At 36.1% G+C, this 21441-nt stretch overlaps 1 protein-coding gene and 1 pseudogene across 1 annotated transcript in view; one reads left to right on the top strand and one right to left on the bottom strand.

Annotated features, from left to right (window-relative positions):
* SEMA3D (semaphorin 3D) overlaps positions 1 to 21441 on the top strand; it is a 125883-nt gene that overhangs the window by 28259 nt on the left and 76183 nt on the right. The window contains exons 3-4 of the mRNA XM_047097073.1: positions 11049 to 11111; positions 20684 to 20803. Coding sequence (XP_046953029.1) covers positions 11049 to 11111; positions 20684 to 20803 — 183 coding nt within the window. The remainder of the gene's footprint in view (positions 1 to 11048; positions 11112 to 20683; positions 20804 to 21441) is intronic.
* On the bottom strand, positions 4245 to 4343 carry LOC124525221 (uncharacterized; annotated as a pseudogene).

Below are 21441 nucleotides of genomic sequence, written 5' to 3'. Positions count from 1 at the left end.
CTCTCAAAAATAAATAAACATTACAAAAAAATTTTAAAGAGAGTATAGGATATGAATGGATTCATTTTTCAATGATCTTTGAAAGTAATCTTCAAAAAGTTTACTTTCATTTTGAGATAATAACCATCTTTTTCCTTTTTAGTTAATTAAAAAAATCATTCCTCTTGAAACTCATATGTGTCAAAATTAAATATTGTATATAAAATGTTCAAAGAATTGCTATGTTAGCTAAGATCTTTTAATGAGCCCAACAAAAATCTATTAGCTAACCTTACAGTGTTCAAGGAAAAAGCAGTATAATACTTAAAATTTTTCTGTTTAAAGTAATTTATGTTTGTTTTTAATGCAAAAAAAATACTATGTTTCTGGGGAAAAAAAGAGAGTTTTCCTATGGATTTTAAAGTGAAGGGGAGCACCTGAGTGGCTAAGTTGGTTAAGCATCCGACTCTTGATTTTGGCTCAGGTCATTATCTCACCATTCATGAGTTCAAGCCCCACATTGGGCTCTGTGTTGACAACATGGAGCCTGCATGGGATTCTGTCTCCCTCTCTCTCTGCCCGCCCCCTCCCCTTGCTCTCTATCTCTCTCAAAAAAGTAAATAAATAAATTTTTAAAAAAAACCTGAAAAAGCAATGTGCAAAAGCAATATATACATTATATAACCTACATAAGGTAGCTCCATATTTTTGCGGAATAACTTAACACAACTTAATCTTGCCTTGCTAAATTTTAGGTCCCCACATTTGCTTCGGAACTCTACTCTTTTGGTTACTTAACCACAAAATAATCAGAATTATTTTAAAGGAAACACTGGATAAACATAAAGGTAAAAACACTTAAGCTAGAAGCTGGACACTTTAGGAGGATCATTTTTTTTTTCTTTTTAGCAGACTGTTAATAAAGTAATTTCCTGTTTATAAATGTGACCGTTATTTCTTTCACCTAACAGTCATAATGCAGTTTTTTTATATTATTTTTCTCCTTATTTAGCATGAAAACTCAGTATGTGATTATGAATATTAGGTTACTTGAAATTGGTCAAACTGTGCCTCTATTTTTAAGCACTTATATTAGGAAAATAACCAAGCTAAGTGAGTTTGTAATTTTAAATATAATAAGTTTTAGTGGATCATTTAAACACCCTTCTCTGCATAGCATGAAAAGCACTTTGTTATTTCCCTTTCCTCAAGGAAGTCTAAAACAAGAGGGTTTTCATACATGAAGATCCTGTACTTGCTTGCTTTACGTTGAGTATAAGCAGAAATGCTTTTATAAGTCACCATGACCTTCTGACTCCAATTCTATTAACTCACATCATGGCTGAATAAGACATTCCCATTGAATGCTTTACCTTGTATATTGATTCTTTGTGGAGAAAATCTCAGAATAAATAACTTCTCATTTAAAAACAAGTTATTGATAAAAGGAAGTTGTCACCTTTTTTATTCTTAGTTAATGCTTGAAATTAAGAAATTATAAACACTTGAAAACCATGTGGACATCCCAATAAATTAACTTTTGGTAGACAGCCCCCTGCTTAGTTTCATGGTGATTAATCTGTTCCTAGTGCCTGTGGAGCACATGCTGTGTAGTAACCACAGAAGTAAAACAATCACCCCGTTCATGGATGTGCTGGCTCCCCAGCCTGGGTGCTGATGGGCAGGTCCCATCTGGTCACTGTAATGGACTGTCAGGATGTTGTCAGACTGCTCAGACTCCTGCCAGAACTCTGACAGGAACTCGTTCTCTGTCTGTAATTTTAAGGCAAACTCTGCAGATCACTTTTCAATAAGTATCGAGCTTACTACGTATGTGATACGGTGCCAGGTACTAAAAAAGGTACAAAGTAGAAGAGTGTTTCTTGTCACTCAAGATCAGTAGTCCCTAAACTTCATTGAGTCATATATTACTTAAGAAGATAATGAAGGCTGCGATCCGTTTTCCTCACAGAATTATAAAATCTATCCACAAGCATAACTGCGCTCGAATTCACATGTAGCTGCACCACAAATTCAAAATTACCAATCCATTTGTGGATTTCTTAAAATTTCTTTTAGGTAGTATGATACGATAGCACCCCTCTCTCTTTCATAATGCATGATTATTGAGCTCCTACTATGTTGCTAGCACTCTTCTAGACGCTGGGAATCTAGTAGAGAATAAAACTGGTGAGGTCTCTGTTCTCATGGTGCCTCTGGTTTCTAAAGGGAGAGTTTGATGGAGAAGAAAAAAAAGGAAGCAAATAAAATTAGTATTAAGTGTTGTTTAAATACTGTGGTGAGAATCCTGGAAAAAAAAAAAAAAACCTGATGAACTTTCTTCCTCTCTCCCTCCCTCCCTCCCTTGCTCCCTTGCTTCCTTCCTTCCTTCCTTCCTCCCTTCCTCTCTTTCTCTCTTTCAAGTTTTTGTTTAAATTCCAGTTACTTAACACACAGTGTAATATTAGTTTCAGGTGAACAATATGCCGATTCCACAATTCCATACATCTCCTGGTGCTCATCATGACAAATGCACTCCTTAATCCCCATCACCTATGTAAATCAACCCCCATCCACCTCCCCCTCTGGTAACCATCCATTTGTTCTCTATAGTTAAGAGTCTATTTCTTGGTTTGCTTCTCTGTCTCTGTCTCTCTGTCTCTCTCTCTCCTTTTCCCTATGCTTGTTTGTATTGTTTCGTAAATTCCACATATGAGTGAATCATATGTTATTCGTCTTTCTCTGACTGACTTAATGTGCTTGGCTTAATGCTCTCTAGCTCCATCCGTGTTGCTGCAAACGGCAAGATGGAGAAAACTACTTTAGTTGGTCTTCAGAGAAGGTGAAATGGGGAGGTGATAGTAAAGCTGACATTATAAGAAAGAACCATCCACAGGAGGTCAGATGTATTCCAAGTACAGCAAATTCATTCTGCGGTTAGTATTGAGATAATATTTGAAAGCACAACATTAGCTGCTCATGGGCATGAAGTGGGGACTCAAATTTACATTTTCAATTCCATTGCATTTCATCAATCTTTATGCCCACCCAGGAAAGGGTCCCAAACTAAATTTACTTGTGAAAAGAAAGTGGCAGATGGATATGATAAACACAAGTGTATTAAAATTCAGAGACGTCGGGTGGAAGAAGGCTAAATGTGAAAGAGGCTTTACGCTGAGTCCTGAAAATGCAGGGAGGCAAGTCTTGCCCAACTCTTCATGGAGGAAGCTCCATGGGCAGATCGTGCCCAAACTTGAGAGTTAAAACTCCCCATCCATAACAGTTTCTACCCCAGTCAGTTTCAATAATGGAAGCTCTACTTTTGGTGCTGTTGTCCTTGTTTTTCAGTACTTCACTCTATGAGCCAGATCTCTTACCTCTTTCTGTTCCTGGAACCCAGAGCTGTCTTTGCTCCTTTGGTTGATCAAATCCTTTACCAGACGGCATTTAGAGCAACATATTTCCAACTTTTTTACAACCATTCAAAAACTTGAATCCTGTTCTTTGATAGAGATGCCTGTCTGCATTTTTACGGCTCTGAATTTTTGTCCTTAATTAGTTTTTTTGAACAAGTCGTAACTTCCCCTTCTGTGTATTCCTTTCAGTTTGGGCATCTCTGAATTAGGCCAACGGCCACTTGACTGACCTTGCACTTGCTAACTTGAGTCAATTAAATTGCTTCTCCAAAGATGTAACAAAGAGCAGATATAATTAGAATTTCCTTAGGATGTTCTAGGCCTTATCATTACTTGAATGTTTTTGTAACTTGCCTAAGATTAAATAATTAAAAATAAATTGCCTGACATTTTCACCTTACTAAGTGATAACTGTTAATGAATGATATGAATTATGAATGAAACCATTATGGTTAGAGACATTGCAGTATTTACTTGTGAGTTTCTCCAACCTGTTTGTATCCAAAGTGAAGTAAAACTCCTTCAAAAAATGAACAAACAAAAAACATTTTGGATTTTGGATAGAGATAAGCAAATAAAATCAATATAGGATAATTAGATCATAGGTGTATTTTTAAATGCATGCAGCTCCCATTATATTTTCATAAGAAAATTAATACTGAATCTTTTAAAAATGTGTTTAAAATGTAACTTTGTAGCAGATGAGCATATGCAAAGTGACACTGAAGAGAATTTTTATTTCATTAGAATGGTCCCTTAGTATACTGGTAATCTACATTCTCTAACTCTCAAAGAAAAAAATATATATATATACATGTATATATTCTTACTCTTACTCTTTTTTTAAAAAACAACATGGAACAGTTCATGAATTTGTGTGTCCTCTTTGCAAAGTTACCATGCTAATCTTCTCTGTATCATTCCATTTATTTTTTTAAATTATTTTAATGTTTATTTTTGAGATAGAGAGAGACAGACAGAACATGAGTGGGGGAGGGGCAAAGAGAGAGAGAGACACACACAGAATCCAAAGCAGGCTCCAGACAGCCGTGCTGACTGCTCAGAGCCCAATGCGGGGCTCAAACTCACAAACCGCGAGATCCTGACCTGAGCCGAAGTCGAACACTTAACCAACTAAACCACACAGGCGCCCCATCTGTATCATTCCATTTAGTAAATGTGTTGCCAAAGTGAGTCCTATATATATATATTAGATACTAATATATGTTAGACACTAATATATATATATATATATATATATATATATATTAGACATTAATATTTGATCTTTCCAAGTGTAACCTACAAAAGTGAATCCTTCGGAAATGTTTGATTTCAATTGTGAAATGTTATGAAAACAACGTAAATATACTAGCATGGTTAAATCAGTAGATTATAGAACATGGAGATTGACTTACCAGACATACTTGTTTTGAAACGTTAACCAAGAAATTGTGGAGAGATTTTATAAATTTCATAAATTTATTTACTTCTGTATCCCAGAGTGGTTTTCTGTTATTAAGTTGATCTATAAGATTAGCACTCAAAATAAAATTAATTTGCAACCCCCAATTATTTAGTAGTTCAGTTAGTAGTTATATCCTCAATAATTATGTTGAGAGAAATTCTTGGGCTTATCCGGATCCGCAGAAAAGATGTTTGCTTTCTGATGTCTGTCCTCCATGTGGGTAGAGAGACCAGTGGTAAGCTTTCTACATATTTGAAATCCTTGATATCAAGCGCCAGGCTTCCAAAGACTACTCCCACCAAAGTGACAGCCTTACAACCTGACTGTGGTACATCATACCCCATTAGTTGTGAACGAGTGCTCTGTGGGAATATTTCAGAACAATTAATATGGCAGTTACGCAAGTATCATCTCTGCTTTGGTACATCTCTGTCTGATAAATGAAAGAAAAATATCCTTGGGTAACTTTCTGAGGGAGTAGTACAGTTGCATCAGCTTTAAGGGATAGGGGTACGTGTTTTGTTTGTCCTGCTTGTGCCGCTTTTAGTATGGCATGACACCGCATGGACCATGTTCTCAAGTTCAAGGAGATGTATGTGTCATTTTATTGCTGATAAATTCAGAAGTCATGAAATTGTTAATAACCACTGCTTCAAAGCTGTTCACATTACCTACTTAATGATCAAGAGGGCTTTTATAGATTTTGTGGACATTGTATTTTAAGGGTACTGACTGGGCTGCTGAAATAATTTCAGGACCTCAGGTATTTCTTGGGCTTTTGTGGAAACTGTGCTTAAACTTAGGGGCATCTGGGGGGCTCAGTTGGTTAAGTTTCTGACTTCAGCTCAGGTCATGATCTCGCGGTCCATGAGTTTGAGCCCTGTGTTGGGCTCTGTGCTGACAGCTCGGATTCTGTGTCTCCCTCTCTCTCCCCTCTCTCTCTGCCCACCTCCACTCATGCTCTTTCTCTTTCCGTGTCTCCCTCTTTCTCTCTCTCTCTCTCTCTCTCTCAAAAATGAATAAATGTTAATTTTTTTTGAAAACCATGCTGAAACTTGGAAATATTTATGAAATATGTTGTTCTATAGTCAGAGTTAATATCTCTCGCTAGATGTATCTGTGTGAATCTCTCTCTTCTCTCTGTTACCCCTCTCTGTCCACCTACAAACACATGCACAATATACCATATGCACATGTATGCACATAGACATGCACACCACACACACACCCAGATATGCACATGCGCATACACAGTTTGTCCCTAAAAATACAGAATTGGCGGAAGGTTTTTCTATAAATAGACACAGATAGAGATGGATATGTCACAGTATTATGCCACTTCAAAAGATTTTGAGAAACAAAAATGTTACTTGAACATATTTCTGCCAACCCCATGTAACTATGTGGCTTGTTGGTAGTTTTTATTTTTTGTTTTGCTTTATTATATTTTTAGATTTGCATTAAGTGAAATTTTGCTGCTTTAAATTCTTTACAAACAAGGAATTAAAAGGAATTTTAAAAAAATGCTTTATTCTAATGACTAGGTGGCAAGTAAAAGAAAATCCCACCATAAATCATAATTAAAATGATAGCTTTTAAATATTGGCACGACTACAATGATTCTTTTTTTCCCCCCTTTTAAGTAAATGTTTCCAGTCTGGAAGACAATCAGATATCTCCTAGGTTGTTGATATTAAGATAACTCTTTTTGTGATTTCTGAATTCTTGAGAGCATTGTATCAAAATAAGGCAGTATATAATCTTAATGAATCTTTATTTTAAAGGCTTATGTTATCTTAAAAAGTAAAATTATCTTTGTGATACTATCTTAGAATTACTCTTCAATAATAATGATTAAAGGATAATTTCTATTTTTAACAGGGTCTAGACTTTATGGGATTGAAGGCGAATGATGAAAAGTGAGATAACATTCGGGGAAAAATATCCTCTATAAACAAAGATTAAAAGATTTATTAAAATTGGTTTCTGGAGCCCAACGAATTCTCAGTGCTTGAGTATCTTTGTGTAACATTTACCCACTAATCAAACACTTGATTCTCTGCTGCTTGAAATTTCAGTTTTATTGCTTCATTAGCTAGGATGACACATTTCAATTTACAATTACATGACTTACAATCAATTCAATTTACAATTATATGACTTACAGTTAATAACTGAAAATGTACAAAAACCATGAAAACATCTTTTAGAGATTTGTATTCCTTTGCAAAGAAGGAAAAGAAATCTGCAGTTACTAGTGTCAAATCCTTAAGAAAAAAATCAGAGTCAAAACTATTAAACCACACTAAGCTATTAAGCGCAAGTAATTGAAAACAGTGGTTCACAAATAGAGTCCTGTATCTTGGTCTGCCCTTGGGGCCCCTTGGATGCTCCCTGAGCACAGTTTCCATCTTCCGAGTTCTCTGCTCACTTTGTATCTCCCAAGAAAATGTGGTTACCCTATCTGTTTACAGAACTATCTTCCTGACTCAATGCCACACCTTGCCCAGCATACAGAGGGCCTTTGTAATTATATGTGTAATGAACAAATAATTTATGAATAGTACTTACTCTGTGCTGACTTTGGAGCTTTCATGTAGATTGCAAAGAAGTTATAAAGATTGTTTCCACATTTTGTTACTCTTTAAATAACTCACTTTTGAAGCCCCTACAAATATATGCAAAATCAATTTTAGAAACATTTATGTCATGACCTACTTTTTAACTCAGTCACTCACTCTACTGGTTCAAGGTAAAAAACAAAACAAACCAAAACAAACAAACAAACAAACAAACAAACAAAAACCCTGTGATAATCTTTTTCTTCTTTACATCTTATTTACTTAATATAGAAGATTTTTATATTTTCCCTTTTTTAATAGACTTTATAACAATAAGATATTTAAAGTTTATTTTTAATAGACTTTATAACAATAAGATATTTAAAGTTTATTTGTTTGTTTTGAGAGAGAGGGAGGGGCAGAGAGAGAGGGAGAGACAGTCCCAAGTAGGCTCTACAACTGTCAGTGCAGAGCCCAATGCAAGGGTTGATCTCACAAACATCCATGAAAGAAATCATGAGCTGAGCTGAAATCAAGAATCAGACACTTAACCGACTGAGCCACCCAGGTGCCCCCTCAATAAGATATTTAGATTAGAACAAATATCCATAACTATCTGTTCTAAGTTTATTTCTGAAATGTGAGTGAATTTTACCATCATAAAAAAAAAACAGAAAAGAATAGGATTTGACATATTGAAAGGACTCAAAGAAATACTCATCTAGACTAGAGACCAAATAAAATGAGCTAAAGATTAAACCAATTGACAGATGGTGGATATGCATTCTGTGTACCTTCTATTTTCAGTCCAATGATACACAGTGATACTCTGTAAAATCACCATAATATTCTAGATCAGCATGTTTAGAGTTGCAGTTTTGCGAGAGATTGTTTGCAGAAAGTGAATATACCTGACAATACTGAATGAACTGTAAAAATAGCTCTGATGGTAAATTTTTTAAAAACGTTTATTTATTTATTTTGAGAGAAGGATAGAGAGCAAGGGAGAGGCAGAGAGAGAGGGAGATAGAATCCCAAGCAGGCTCCACACTGTCAGCACAGAACCTGACATGGGGCTCAAACCCACGAACCATGAGATCATGACCTGAGCTGAAATCAAGAGTCAGATGCTCAACTGACTGAGCCACCCAGATACCTCTAAGATGGTAAATTTTATGTTACGGATATTTTATCACAATTAAAGATAATAATAAAAATGAATCATCGAAGAAAAAAATACCTTGAGAGAGGATACATTGAGCTCATAGGTCCAAATACAAAGCAAAGTTACTATAAATTCAAGATGACACCTTTAAAGGAGGAGAAGAACAGTGGCTTCAGTGTTTCTGCTACTAATGATTACAAATAAACAAACAATTAAAAAACAACTGGAAGAAGGGAGACTGGGTGGCTCAGTCGGCTGAGTTTTCGGCTCAGGTCATAATCTCATTGTTCCTGGGTTCAAGCCCAGCGTGGAGACCCATGGAGGGCTCGTAGGATCTCCATGCTGACAGTGTGGAGCCTGCTTGGGATTCTCTCTCTCCCTCTCACAGCCCCTCCCCCATTCTCTCTCCCTCTCTGTCACTCTCTCTTTCTCCCTCTCTCTCTCTACCTCCCTCCCTCTCAACATAAATAAATAAACTTAAAACACACAAGCAAACAAAACTGGAAGAAACTTTCAACTTTTCCTGCCAGCTGTGGTGTTCTACTTTTACTCCTCTTTCATTTATTTATTTAAGACCTCATGATTCTGGGTGGATGATTGACTGTTGTCTTTTGGCCTATGCATGGCCCGTTTTGATTCATTTATTTACTAGCTTGAATTGCTTAGTTATTTTAAACTATGCATTAAATACCCGAAAAGGCACCATCCAGAACAAAAGCTAAGATCTCATAAATAATCTGTTTCTTACCACCAATTTGTCTTTTTCCTTCCAGTCTGGGACAACCATTTTTTTCTGAATCCTGTATTCATCACCCCCTAGTTTTCATTTTTACATATTTATTGCATCTACATATACGATAAAAGTGTCTATTTTCTTTTAGTTGTTTTTGACATTATTCTAAGTGGATCATTCTGTTTGTAATTTGGGGGACTGCACTTTTTTTTACCTAATAGCAAATTGCTAAGATCTGTCCATATTATTTTTTATTACTGTAGTCTATTTATATTTTATGGACGGCTACTCTTCAGAATTGTGTGAAAGTATAATTGCCGAGAATTAAACCAGTTTGGAATAAATAGCATCTTTAGGTCCTTATTGTGAACCACATCGAGTTTAACTCATCATTTGATCCTACTCCTGGTCAGCCACCCTGTCTAGGTACACCTTAGGCTTGCAATTTGCAGCATGTAATTTGCAGCATTTACTTCATTTAAAAATCTTAGTTATTTTATTGAATTCGTCTAGTACGAGTTTGAGTGGTATTCTCTGTTCTTCTTTACTCAGAGACATAAAACCCTGAAATCTCACTATGAAGATAATACCATATAAACATTTGTGACTCCTGAGTCATTTGTGAGTTCCAGGCTTAACAAGGCTTTTTCAGTGCATTCCCTCAGGATATTTTCTTTTTTTCCTTACCTATTAAAACATTTTCGGCTAACATTGGTGAGAAACATAATAAAAGTTTATCAGAGCTCTTGGAACATATATATATTATAAGTAACTCAGAATTTGCTTTTCTTGTTTCTTCTTGCCTGTAGCTTAACAGGGAGCATTTCTTTCTTTAAGCTAATGGAGTAAAATAACTGTTTGAAACTTCATTTGCAAAACCTTCTTGACAGAATTCCTAAACTTTGTTAAAAACAAAACAAAACCTTTGTAATAAATTCAAGACAGTTAAAGCATGATTAAGAGCTACTGACCAAGGGATTTGCTGCCCTTGTCCTTAATCATTTGCCCAGATAATAATTATTATATAGTGGTGGAGACCCCTCTACTTCAGGAGACGGACTTTGGGTCATATTTTGGCTTTGCTGGTGACTATGTTCATGGCCCGTGACATGTTATTTAGTGGCTGTGTGAATAAGTTTTCTGATGTGAAAATGAGGAAAGTAAGTCCAGCCATCTCATAGGGTCATTGTGAGATTTCAGTAAGATGAAGCATGTATAATATTTAACTAAGTGAAAGATGCGTATGAGCTCCGCACGCGTTAAATATTGCCAGGAAATCCACACTGGTCTTTGACTTGGAGTGATAACTTTTGCCTGTAACCAAGTGCCGTTTTCCAACATTCGCTGCACATGTTTATAATGCACCACCACTCTGAGTGAGCACAGAAAAACAGCATAAATAAAATCTCTTACTTAAACAGATGCGAACCTGAACTGCTGACACCACAATAAGATTTTATGGCCTTCTCAACATAACTTATCTATTATTAAATACACTTGAAAAGAAATTAGAAGATTATAATATGCAAATAGATAGTTCTGTAGTTCATTTTATTTTTTTATGGTGGCTTTGGAAAATATTTAAATCTCAAAATTCTTACATCATATCTAATAACATGCCCATAGTTTGATATCCACTCTTCAGCTTCACACACTCATTTTCCTAATTAGAATTGTAAGGTGTTTTAGATATTCAGATTCTGACACACTTTGAAATGTCTTACAGATTTATTGGCCCGCTGCGAAGGAACGAGTGGAATTATGTAAATTAGCCGGGAAAGATGCCAATGTAAGTACAAGACTTTAAAACTATCTTTGTTGAACTGGTACTGATATGATAGTAAAATTTTTATTGGATTTTATTGAATTATTGGCATCAGTGTATTATTTTTAAGACTGCATTAATATTCTCTATAAAGATTAAGAAGATATAAAATATTTCTACCTTGCCAAAAGGAATAACACTATTCTCAGAAATTTAGAAATACAGGACTTTCTAAAGTGTTAATTGTAAATATTATTATTTTCTTCACATGAATCTCAGAAATGCACCTAAAACATTAAAAATAGATCGTCAGAAAATATTATATTTCTAGGATTTTACATTTGTTATTTATATGCATGGATTTTGGAAATGCACACAAAATCATGAGGTTCTGCAGCACCATAAACACACAATTGATACTTAATTTAATTTGGGTTAATTAAACTTATGGCCTCTAGAAGAAGAATTTCAAAAGTTGGCATATTAAGAAAGATTGGGTGAAATGAATGGCATAAATTCTGGGATAAGAACCAGAAGTAATGTACTCTAAAATTTACTTAAGCATAATCATATGATGTAACCTATAAAGGATAAATAATGGAGTTCTAATACAAACTTCTGGTGTAAGCTGACTTATGGACCAGAGAAAACCCTTAGATACATGTGACTAACCTAGTTGCTTTGTGTGTGTGGCCAGGAGGTCCTGTCCGAATTGCTTTTGCACTGTCCACAGTGTTCTGCGTTCTCCTCCGCACTGCATTGCCTGTTCTATCTCCACCAGTAACAGAAGAGGGCTGGGGCTCTTTCTGCCTCTTCTCAGCAAAGGGTTCTGATTCAGGACAGATGCTCTGTGTTCTGCCCTGACTTCTTGTACTGTGGTGACAGGGAGAATTGCTCACTTGCTTGCTTTCTCTTTCTTTCTCTTCCTCTTTCTTTCTCTCTCTCTCTCTCTCTCTCTCTTTTTTGTTTTTGACAAATCGCTTCCTGAATGTAACTCAAGGTGAAAAGAGGTTCTAATTTTTTTTTTCAACGTTTATTTATTTTTGGGACAGAGAGAGACAGAGCATGAACGGGGGAGGGGCAGAGAGAGAGGGAGACACAGAATCGGAAACAGGCTCCAGGCTCTGAGCCATCAGCCCAGAGCCCGACGCGGGGCTCGAACTCACGGACCGCAAGATCGTGACCTGGCTGAAGTCAGACGCTTAACCGACTGCGCCACCCAGGCGCCCCAGGGGGTTCTAAACCTTGAGCAGAAACATGGATATCCTGAGGCTTCCTTTACAGTATTCTCTAATGTTGCTGTAAACACAGTAATGCAGGGGTGTTTTGCTGACCAATGCTTTATATTTAATAACAATTAATAGTGTGAGTTATATATAGGAAAGCATAATGAGATATAAAAATTCTCACTTGATCAATGTGATAAAACAACATGACATATGATGCCTAATATAATTACGAGAAAGCTTAGAAGACTAAGAATTTGAGACAACTGGTTTGTTCACCCATTTTGTTTATTCAGCAAATACTTATTAGAGTGTAAATATGTCCATAACTATATATATGAAAGGATACAGTATCTGCTATCATGGAGTTTTTAATACTCAGTAACAACACTGCAAAACAAAATAATCAAAACAACACGAAGGAAAACTTTTGATTATGCCTGACTTTGTATTCCTTTAATGTTAAATGTGGTCTTTGCAGGCACATTTATGTTAATAGAAATATATCAGGGGGTGTCAGCAGCAAATGCAACAGGAAACAGCTGTCACATTTATTTTACTTGAAATGAAAAAGATCAAACTATTCCAAAATATATTCTTCCTCCCATGTCTCTAATCTCTTCACCCTGTTCACTACCCTACTGAGCGGGTGCTCAGCTCTGCAAGTCCTCAATACTTTTTTTGTATTTGTGGGGAAAAAAAAGATGCAGTATTTATGAGAGGCTTCAAAATTAATTTAATAACAATAAGAGCATGCCATACACAGTATGAACACTAGAATATTTTGTATTTTCCCAGTATTGACTGCGTGAAAAGGGGACAATAGGAAAAGGGTGGTTTAAATTTCCTCCAATAAACTAATGTCAATATTCCCATGGAGCAGATGAGGGGTAAATACTCAAGGTCCAACAATCAGTGAAGGTTTCAATTGTGACAGTGTTCTTGTTTCAGTATGTTCACTACTCCCAGTTATATAGTAACTCAGTTGCCCTTATTATTTTTTTTTTAAATTTTTTTTTCAAAGTTTATTTATTTTTGGGACAGAGAGAGACAGAGCATGAACGGGGGAGGGCCAGAGAGAGAGGGAGACACAGAATCGGAAACAGGCTCCAGGCTCTGAGCCATCAGCCCAGAGCCTGACGCGGGGCTCGAACTCACGGACCGCGAGATCGTGACCTGAGCTGAAGTCGGACGCTTAACCGACTGCGCCACCCAGGCGCCCCTAAGTTGCCCTTATTATTAAGTTAAAGCAAAGGGTGATAAACTTTTCAGGAGGTGGGATCCTAGAGCATGTACGACCCAATATATGGAACCTATACTTGCAAGTTGAGTTGTATTTGGGAGCTAGTAATCACCTCTAACCTTGAAGCACACCTACTGCTACCCCAAGATTAGAGATATGGGAAGCTTTTCCCTCTGTACTGAAATCTGTAAAGTTTGATGTTGAATCATATGGGGATAATACAACTCTTCGCCTCCTTCTTTTTAATCTGTCACTGTAAAATAATATATTTTAGAATTACTAAGAATAGCTAACACTTTTATAGCACTTACCATGCTCTGGGAACTGCTTTCAATGCTTTATAAGCCCCCTTCATCCTTTTAATCATACTAAATGCAAGGTTTTAATGTTTTCTAGATGAAAAGACTGAACCCAGAAAAATTAAATGGGTTGCCCAATATCACATCTAATAAATAGTGAAACCGTGAATTGAATCTAGAAGTCTTGCCCCATAGTCCATGTTCTTACTTATACAACACTGTGATCTACACATCTGAATTCTACATATAAGGTCTGAAAACCTTACCCCTCAAACTGTACCCCTCAAATCACTTCCCCTTCAATATCCCGTAATAGAGCCTCGATTTACAGCATTGCATAGATTTCAGCCAACAGAAAACTGAGGCAAGTGTGTGGTTTTATTGACCTCTTTTACTGCCTTTGGCATTACCCTCTCTCCTCCCTTCTCTCTAGTAATTTTTACCTACTTCCCAAGAGTGCTTTTAGGATTAACAAGTGTTTGGAAAGACTGTCCCTTTACACAAAGGTACTATATAACTGAAAAATAGTGAATTATTTACCATAATGAAAGTTAGCTAATTGGGGTGGGGATGGAATAGAAGATGTGGATACAAAAGAGAACTATTCCCCTTTCTTGACCAGTCTCCAGTTTAGTCCAAAGAAAGGAAATAGTGGCAGGAGGCTATTTGATAGCATTTTGTTTCTGCTTAGAATATTTTTCAAAAGAAAGTCACTAAAAAAGTGTCTTTGGTCCTGACTATAAAGAGTGGAGCAAACAGCTCAGTCCAGGCAAAAGAACACACAGGATGTGGGCAGCCTGGGTTCTGTTTGTCATCTTAACCCTAGAGGCACACAACCTCGTCAACAGAGACATTACGTAGAATTCAAGGATCTTCCATGGGTAACGTCCTATGATTACATTCTTTCTTCTTTTTGTGAAAGAACATCTAAAAGTGAAACAAAGTGCTCATTGTAGAAAGTTTGCAAATTACATGGACGTCATCTGTAAATATCTCCTCCCCCATGAACATTACCCAGAGATAGCTGGTGACGTTTTGATGTTTATTCTTCTATCTTATCTATTTACTATTTTTCAGAATGAAATCATTGTATACATAGTCCCTTACAACATTTTTTTTTTTTGCTTTGCAAACTGCCATGAGCATTTTCCCATGTCATTAAATTCCTTTTTATAACACTACTTTTAATAGCTACACTGCATTCCTTTATATATTATTTCATCAATCCTCTATTGTTAGAAGTTTGGTATATATCCAGTTTTTAACTTTTGTAAGTGATGCTTCACGTGAAAAATCTTATACATAAATATTGTGAACATCTTTGATTACTGAGTAGAATTACTGGTCAGAGGATATAATTTTTTTTTAGGATATAAAAGTTTTTATGCCCATCACAAAATTACCCTCCAGAAAGTTGATGCCTTTGTGCCTTAACCAGCAATGTGTGCTGGTGAGAGGATATTATTTTACCCTACTCTTGCTAATAGTGGGTACAACGTGTGGTTAATATTTAATGCTAATACGTAAATGAATAAAATAAATGTATTTCATCTTGGCCAACAAAAAGACAGTTATTTTTGTTATTTTTGCCTGAAATTCTTCCATTACTAGAAGTACTAAATATTTTATATTTGGTAGGATATCATATCCCTATAATTTGTTCATTTTTAAGTTTTAGTGTTTGCCTTTTCCTTACTGGTTATTTACAGATTTTTAAGATATATATATATATATATATATATATATATATATATATATATATATAGTTGTATCATATTATTATACATATTTTCCAGAAAATATATATATATACAGTTTATCATTACTTTGTGATCCCCTTATATAGAAAATATTCTTTCCCAGTTATCCTATTTGGTCTGTAGACTTTTGAATTTTAAATATTTACCATTGAGCTATAGCTACTAAATTTTAAATGTTTAAATAGGCACCTCTCTCTCTCTCTCTCTCTCTCTCTCTCTTTTTCTTTAAAGTATTTTATTTTGTCCTGGCACTACAGCTAGTTTTTGCTCTGTAGAAATTTCTACTTTGGATCTTCCATTTTTAAGAGAGAAATGTGATATTTGTATTTTCATGTATTTATTTTGAGGTGTCAACAACTAATGAAAATATTTTCAGCCCTGTAAGACCTAAACAGTTCCCTGTGTAGCCTGGATTCTATCCTGAGGTCTTTTAGACAAACCTGACCTGTAGCATGTGAAAAGACTATACTGATGACCAAAACATTTGATGATCACTATTATTCTGCAAAATATACTAAAAGTAAAAACAAACCAGATTCCTAAGTCACGAGTGTCTTTCCATATATAACCTAAATAAGTTAAAATTGGCAATTGTAAGTTAGTTATCAGAAACATATATAAAGCTATATTAGATTTAATTGGACTATATATAAGTCTAGAGAATTATAGTTACTGGATTTGTTTTCTTTTTTTTTTTTCAGGTGTCTAGGGAGAAACTCAAATTCCAAGTGCTGACACGTAATACAAATAGATATTAGCTTTTTCTTCTGAGTATTAATTCAATATTATATTTGTCTTACTTATTTAATTACATATATACGAATAAATGTATATGTGAGGTAAAATATTGAAATGTTATTTGAGACAATTAGAAAGTTGATACTAGTTTTAAATTTTCTGTTTCTCTTTTTCTTCCAATGGGAGTGTTGGTTGGAGGGAAGGAGAGTAGGTGGGAAGAATAAGGAAGGAAGGAGAAATTCAATATTTTTCCAAAGTTGAGTATATTACTCACTTAATTGAATTGTTTGTTCCCATGTGACCACCCTTGCAGTTGTGGGGAATAGCTGACAAATTAGCCAGATTTCAGGGGAAGTTAAAAAAGCTGCTTCTCAAAGTTATCTTTCTTCATGCCTCACAGAATTACGCTACCGTTAATAGCTGTGCAGGTTGCTAAGTGAATTAAATCAAGTTAATCATTGCTCCTGCTATTTAAGCAAAACTTGATCTTGTAGGATCTTTGTTCCCAGGTTTCTTTTCCCTCAAGCAACCCAACCCTTTTCATTGCCTTCAGGAACTACCTTCCATCAACTTCACTACTGAACACTTTGAGCAGAACTGACTTTTTCATAAAGTGTCAGACAATTCAGGACTCACCTGTAAATTGTTCTATTCTATGTCAGCCCAATCTGGGATGCGGGAGGGATTGCATAAGTAAATCACTGCTAATATCTCACCAGGTCAGATACTAACATAGTAAGTTACTTTCTAGGACTGGCTGCATTTTAATAAAGTACTCCTACACAAGTTCAAGGATGTGAAATATTTCAGGTGTGATTCTGTCTCCTCTGTATTAAACTTCACCCTGGCTTATTACCCTTTTTGAAACAATTGCTATGTCTCTCATAGTCCCCAATCTTTCTGACTCTATAATTTATAATCTGGAAAGGGAGTTGTTTTATTTTTTTATACAAATATGTATGTCAGAATCTTGTAAAATTACTGTCTTGGTCAGCGTGGGCTACTATAACAAAATATCGTAAACTAGGTGGTTTAAACAATAGACATTTATTTCTCACAGTTCTGGACGCTGTTAAGTTCAAGATCAAAGTGCAGGCAGACTTGGTCCCTGATGAAAATTCTCTTCCTGGCTTGCAGATGGCCATGATCCTGTCATATCTTCACATGGCAAAGAGAGAGAGGGGAGGGGGGGGGAGGGAGAGAGAGAGAAGAGAGTTCTTCCTGTTCCTCCCCATAAGGGCACTCACTAATCCCACCATGATGATCCTACTCTCCAAAAGCTAATTACCTCCAAAGACCCCACCTCCTATTACCATCTCATTGAGGGGCTTAGGGTTTCAACCAATGAGTTTTGGAGGACACAAATACTCAGTTCACAACAATTACCCTCTGAATTCTATGACTGTTCTTAAAACTGAGCTTTTTAAAAAATGATGAAATAATGGGCAGTGAATCCATCTCTCCTCACTCCAGCAGTGCAATTCTGCTCTTCCCTTTCCTGTGGACTGTTCCTTGTATAGATCTTACCTTGCATAAATCTCTTTGTGGGGGAAAGATCAAGAAATAAAAGTCCCTTTGGTGAGCATGAGTGAGCCAAATAAAGGCCGGAGAATACTAAAACCTGTCATCCTAGTGAGGAAGCCATCGTTACACCTTATCTGGTGATCAGAGACATTTTTTCCACTTTTTGTCTTGGCTGTTCTCATCTCTGTTATTTGTTCAAAATCATTAGTGTGGCATATGTACTGTCGGAATTAGATTTGCATTTGAGATTGCCTAACATGATATTAAAGAACATGAAGCGAGTCCCCTATGGTGCCTTTGTGCACATAGAAAATAAGTTCTCTCCATCAGACACATTGATAGAAAGGTGGAAAACTGACACAATAGGATTTTGTTAAGCAAGGCTATTTGCTAGAAAACTGTCTTAGTGAATTTAAGTTTTTCCTTTCTTAGGGGTGCCTGGGTGGCTCCATGGGTTGAGCATTACCCTCTTGATTTCAGCTCAGGTCGTGATCCCAGAGTCGTGGGCCCGAGCCCCACATCAGGCTCTGCACTGAGATGGAGCCTGCTTAAGATTCTTTCTCCCTCTGTCCCTCTTCGCACTCACACGCTCTCTCTCTCTAAAATAAATAATAGAGGGGCGCCTGGGTGGCTCAGCCGGTTAAGTGTCCGACTTCGGCTCAGGTCACGATCTCACGGTTCATGGGTTTGAGCCCCACATCAGGCTCTGTGCTGACAGCTTGGAGCCTGGACCCTGCTTCTGATTCCGTCTCTCTCTCTGCCCCTCCCCTGCTCATGTTGTCTCTCTCTGTCTCTCAAAAATAAATAAATGTAAAAAAAAAATTAATAAAATAAAATAAATTAAATGATAGATAGATAAGTAAATAATTTCCTTTCTTAAGAGTTTGCATATAGTAAATATATGAGAACATATACAAAACATATGAAAATATTCAAAATGATAAAGATGTCGATAGTGTGATTTACACATTTAGATGTGCCTTTTTGTTTGTTTCTGTTTTTCAGCATACAACCTAAGTAACCATATGCAGTGGCCCCATTAGAGAGTGCAAAGTCTGCCCGCTTGATAAAAAAACATCCTTTTCTTGTGTAGGTGCCCGAGGGACTGATAGTGATACTGTCTTTTCATATAGTCTTAAGCAACTGCTTTGGTTATAGCGAAGCAGAGAACAGAGGCCCCATGAGTTCATTGTGACATTCTTCTAGGCTAGAATGTACATCTTTTATTAACTGGCATCTATGAAATCTCAAGACATCAAACTGCAAGGCGAGCTGGCCGAAGGAAGTACTAAGGACGAGGAACTCTGTACCACAGAGATGCAGACGTAGCTTTTCACTCTCAAATCTGGGTAGCCACTGGGATAGTGATATTTTATTTAGATCAAAATCAGGGTTGGGTGCCTGGGTGGCTGAGTCGGTTAAGCATCCGACTTCGGCCCAGGTCATGATCTCACGACTCATGAGTTGGAGCCCCGCGTCAGGCTCTGTGCTGACAGCTCGGAGGCTGGAGCCTGCTTCGGATTCTGTGTCTCCCTCTCTCTCTGCCCCTCTCCCACTCATGCTCTGTCTCTCTCAAAAATAAAATAAAAACATAATTTAAAAAAATCAGGGTAAATAATAATTATTAATGTTACATCATTTAACTTAATTCACCTAAGAATCCTGTCAGTTAAGTTGTTGTCCGCTTTTGAAAATTTTCTGTAATTTTAAAAGCCACACTGCCCTGCCAGTTAGGTGACTTTTTTTGGTGTTGGGGTTTTTGGTAATACATTCCTTCTTAACAACCCAATAAGAGTGACCACTAGGTCAATGTCTGACTGGTGAGGAAATCATGGACATTCAGGTAGGAAAGAACTAGACTTTTCCTATGAATCCCAGTGGCTTCATTAGGTTTCTTCCTTCCTTAGTGAACACTCACTCATCTCCTAGATAGAATCAATCTAGAATAAAAGTGTACTCCAGCCCATGTTTTCTCGAGGGTTTTGGGGTCTGGGAACCATGAAGCCGTGGTTAAGATCATTCCCAATAATTATGTAAAGATAAGGAATTATTTATCAGAGGTAAATAGAAAAGTAATGTATGATAACAGAAATGACTACTCTGAAAAATTGAGTCACTATTTATAAGTAACTAAGATAATAATTAAGTTATAACAATAATAATGCAAAGAAATATTTCTAAGACTAAGCATATGCAAAACAAGCAGGAATCTATAAATCTCTTCAAAACTTTGAGCCCGTGTAAAAATACGTATGGGAAAAACAAAAGATTCTTAGAAAAAGCAGGAGTTAATTTGAGTCTTAAAGGCTCTGTAACATTGAAAATAAGTGGAAATAAAGTAATAGGGCATTCCACCCAATAAGAATGGAATACATATATGAGAATACACGTCTGTGTTCAGTGTTTTGCTCAGTGGAGCTGAGACAGTTGATGTTGTAAGCAGTAGACAATGTGGGAACATCAGAATGTGACAGGTTTTGTTCTCTAGGTGATTCATGAAGCAACGTATGGATATCTCATTCTGTTTATATACATTCTCTGGGCCCCTTGAATACCTATAGAGATGTATGTTCTAAGACCCTGATTAGTTCAAAACCTGTAAAACTTCAGACAGCTTCAGTCGCTCGTTTAAGGCAGTTTCTAATATGTTTTGCCTCCTTTGCTAAATCAGATGTTTAAAGACTTCTCATAAATCTTTTTTTTTTTCATTTTTGCTGCTATTCTTGATAATTTATCTACTTGGAAAACAGGTGGTATGAATCAATCTTTGTGTGCTAATGCTTTTATTTTTTTGTGTGTCCAATAGACAGAATGTGCAAATTTCATCCGTGTACTTCAGCCCTACAACAAAACTCACATTTATGTGTGTGGAACTGGAGCATTTCATCCAATATGTGGTTATATTGATCTTGGAGTCTACAAGGAGGTAATATAATGAAATAGAATGAAAACGGTTAGTTGTCATAATGTTACTTAATGTCTTTGACATGAAGCAGTCAGATTTGAATATAAAATTTGAATCATACAGTTTATAAGAACTCACGTTCCCAACCATCTGATGGATTGCCATTTTGATTATACACTTTATCTACCTCTAATTATACACTTTATCTCCTCTAATAACATTTTTATTAGAAGTTTTTTATGAGAAGATTAAAATTAAAAGGACATAATGTTGAAAGTGCTTGTTTTCTGTGGGCTCTATGTATGTCGTTATTTTCTCTTGAGTTTCCATTATAATTAGATCTATATAGTATGTTGCTGTTAGTAAAAATCCACGTCCCATAAGGCCTTGCAGTGGAATTGTATCTTATAAATAATTTCATTTTCCCCATTTGGCAAATTTGGACCTGTTACGTATGGTTACAATGGTGCACACTAAGCACAGAGGATTTTAATTATTGTCTTAAAATTGTATAGGTAGTCATTAGCACACTGAACTCATGATTTCTGCCGGATCAAATTGACAGTAGAAATAAAGGTTGTACTAAATTAGGAATAATATATTCCAGCTATCAGTGAGCATTTTAATAAATGAGAAGCATGCAGATTTCAGTAACTTAA

This window comes from Lynx rufus, unplaced genomic scaffold (assembly GCF_022079265.1).
Source record: "Lynx rufus isolate CCGP_SWC_20201006 ecotype Redwood Valley unplaced genomic scaffold, mLynRuf1.p SCAF_4, whole genome shotgun sequence".
Taxonomy (NCBI): Eukaryota; Metazoa; Chordata; class Mammalia; order Carnivora; family Felidae; genus Lynx; species Lynx rufus.
This window is presented reverse-complemented; position numbering and strand designations above follow the sequence as displayed.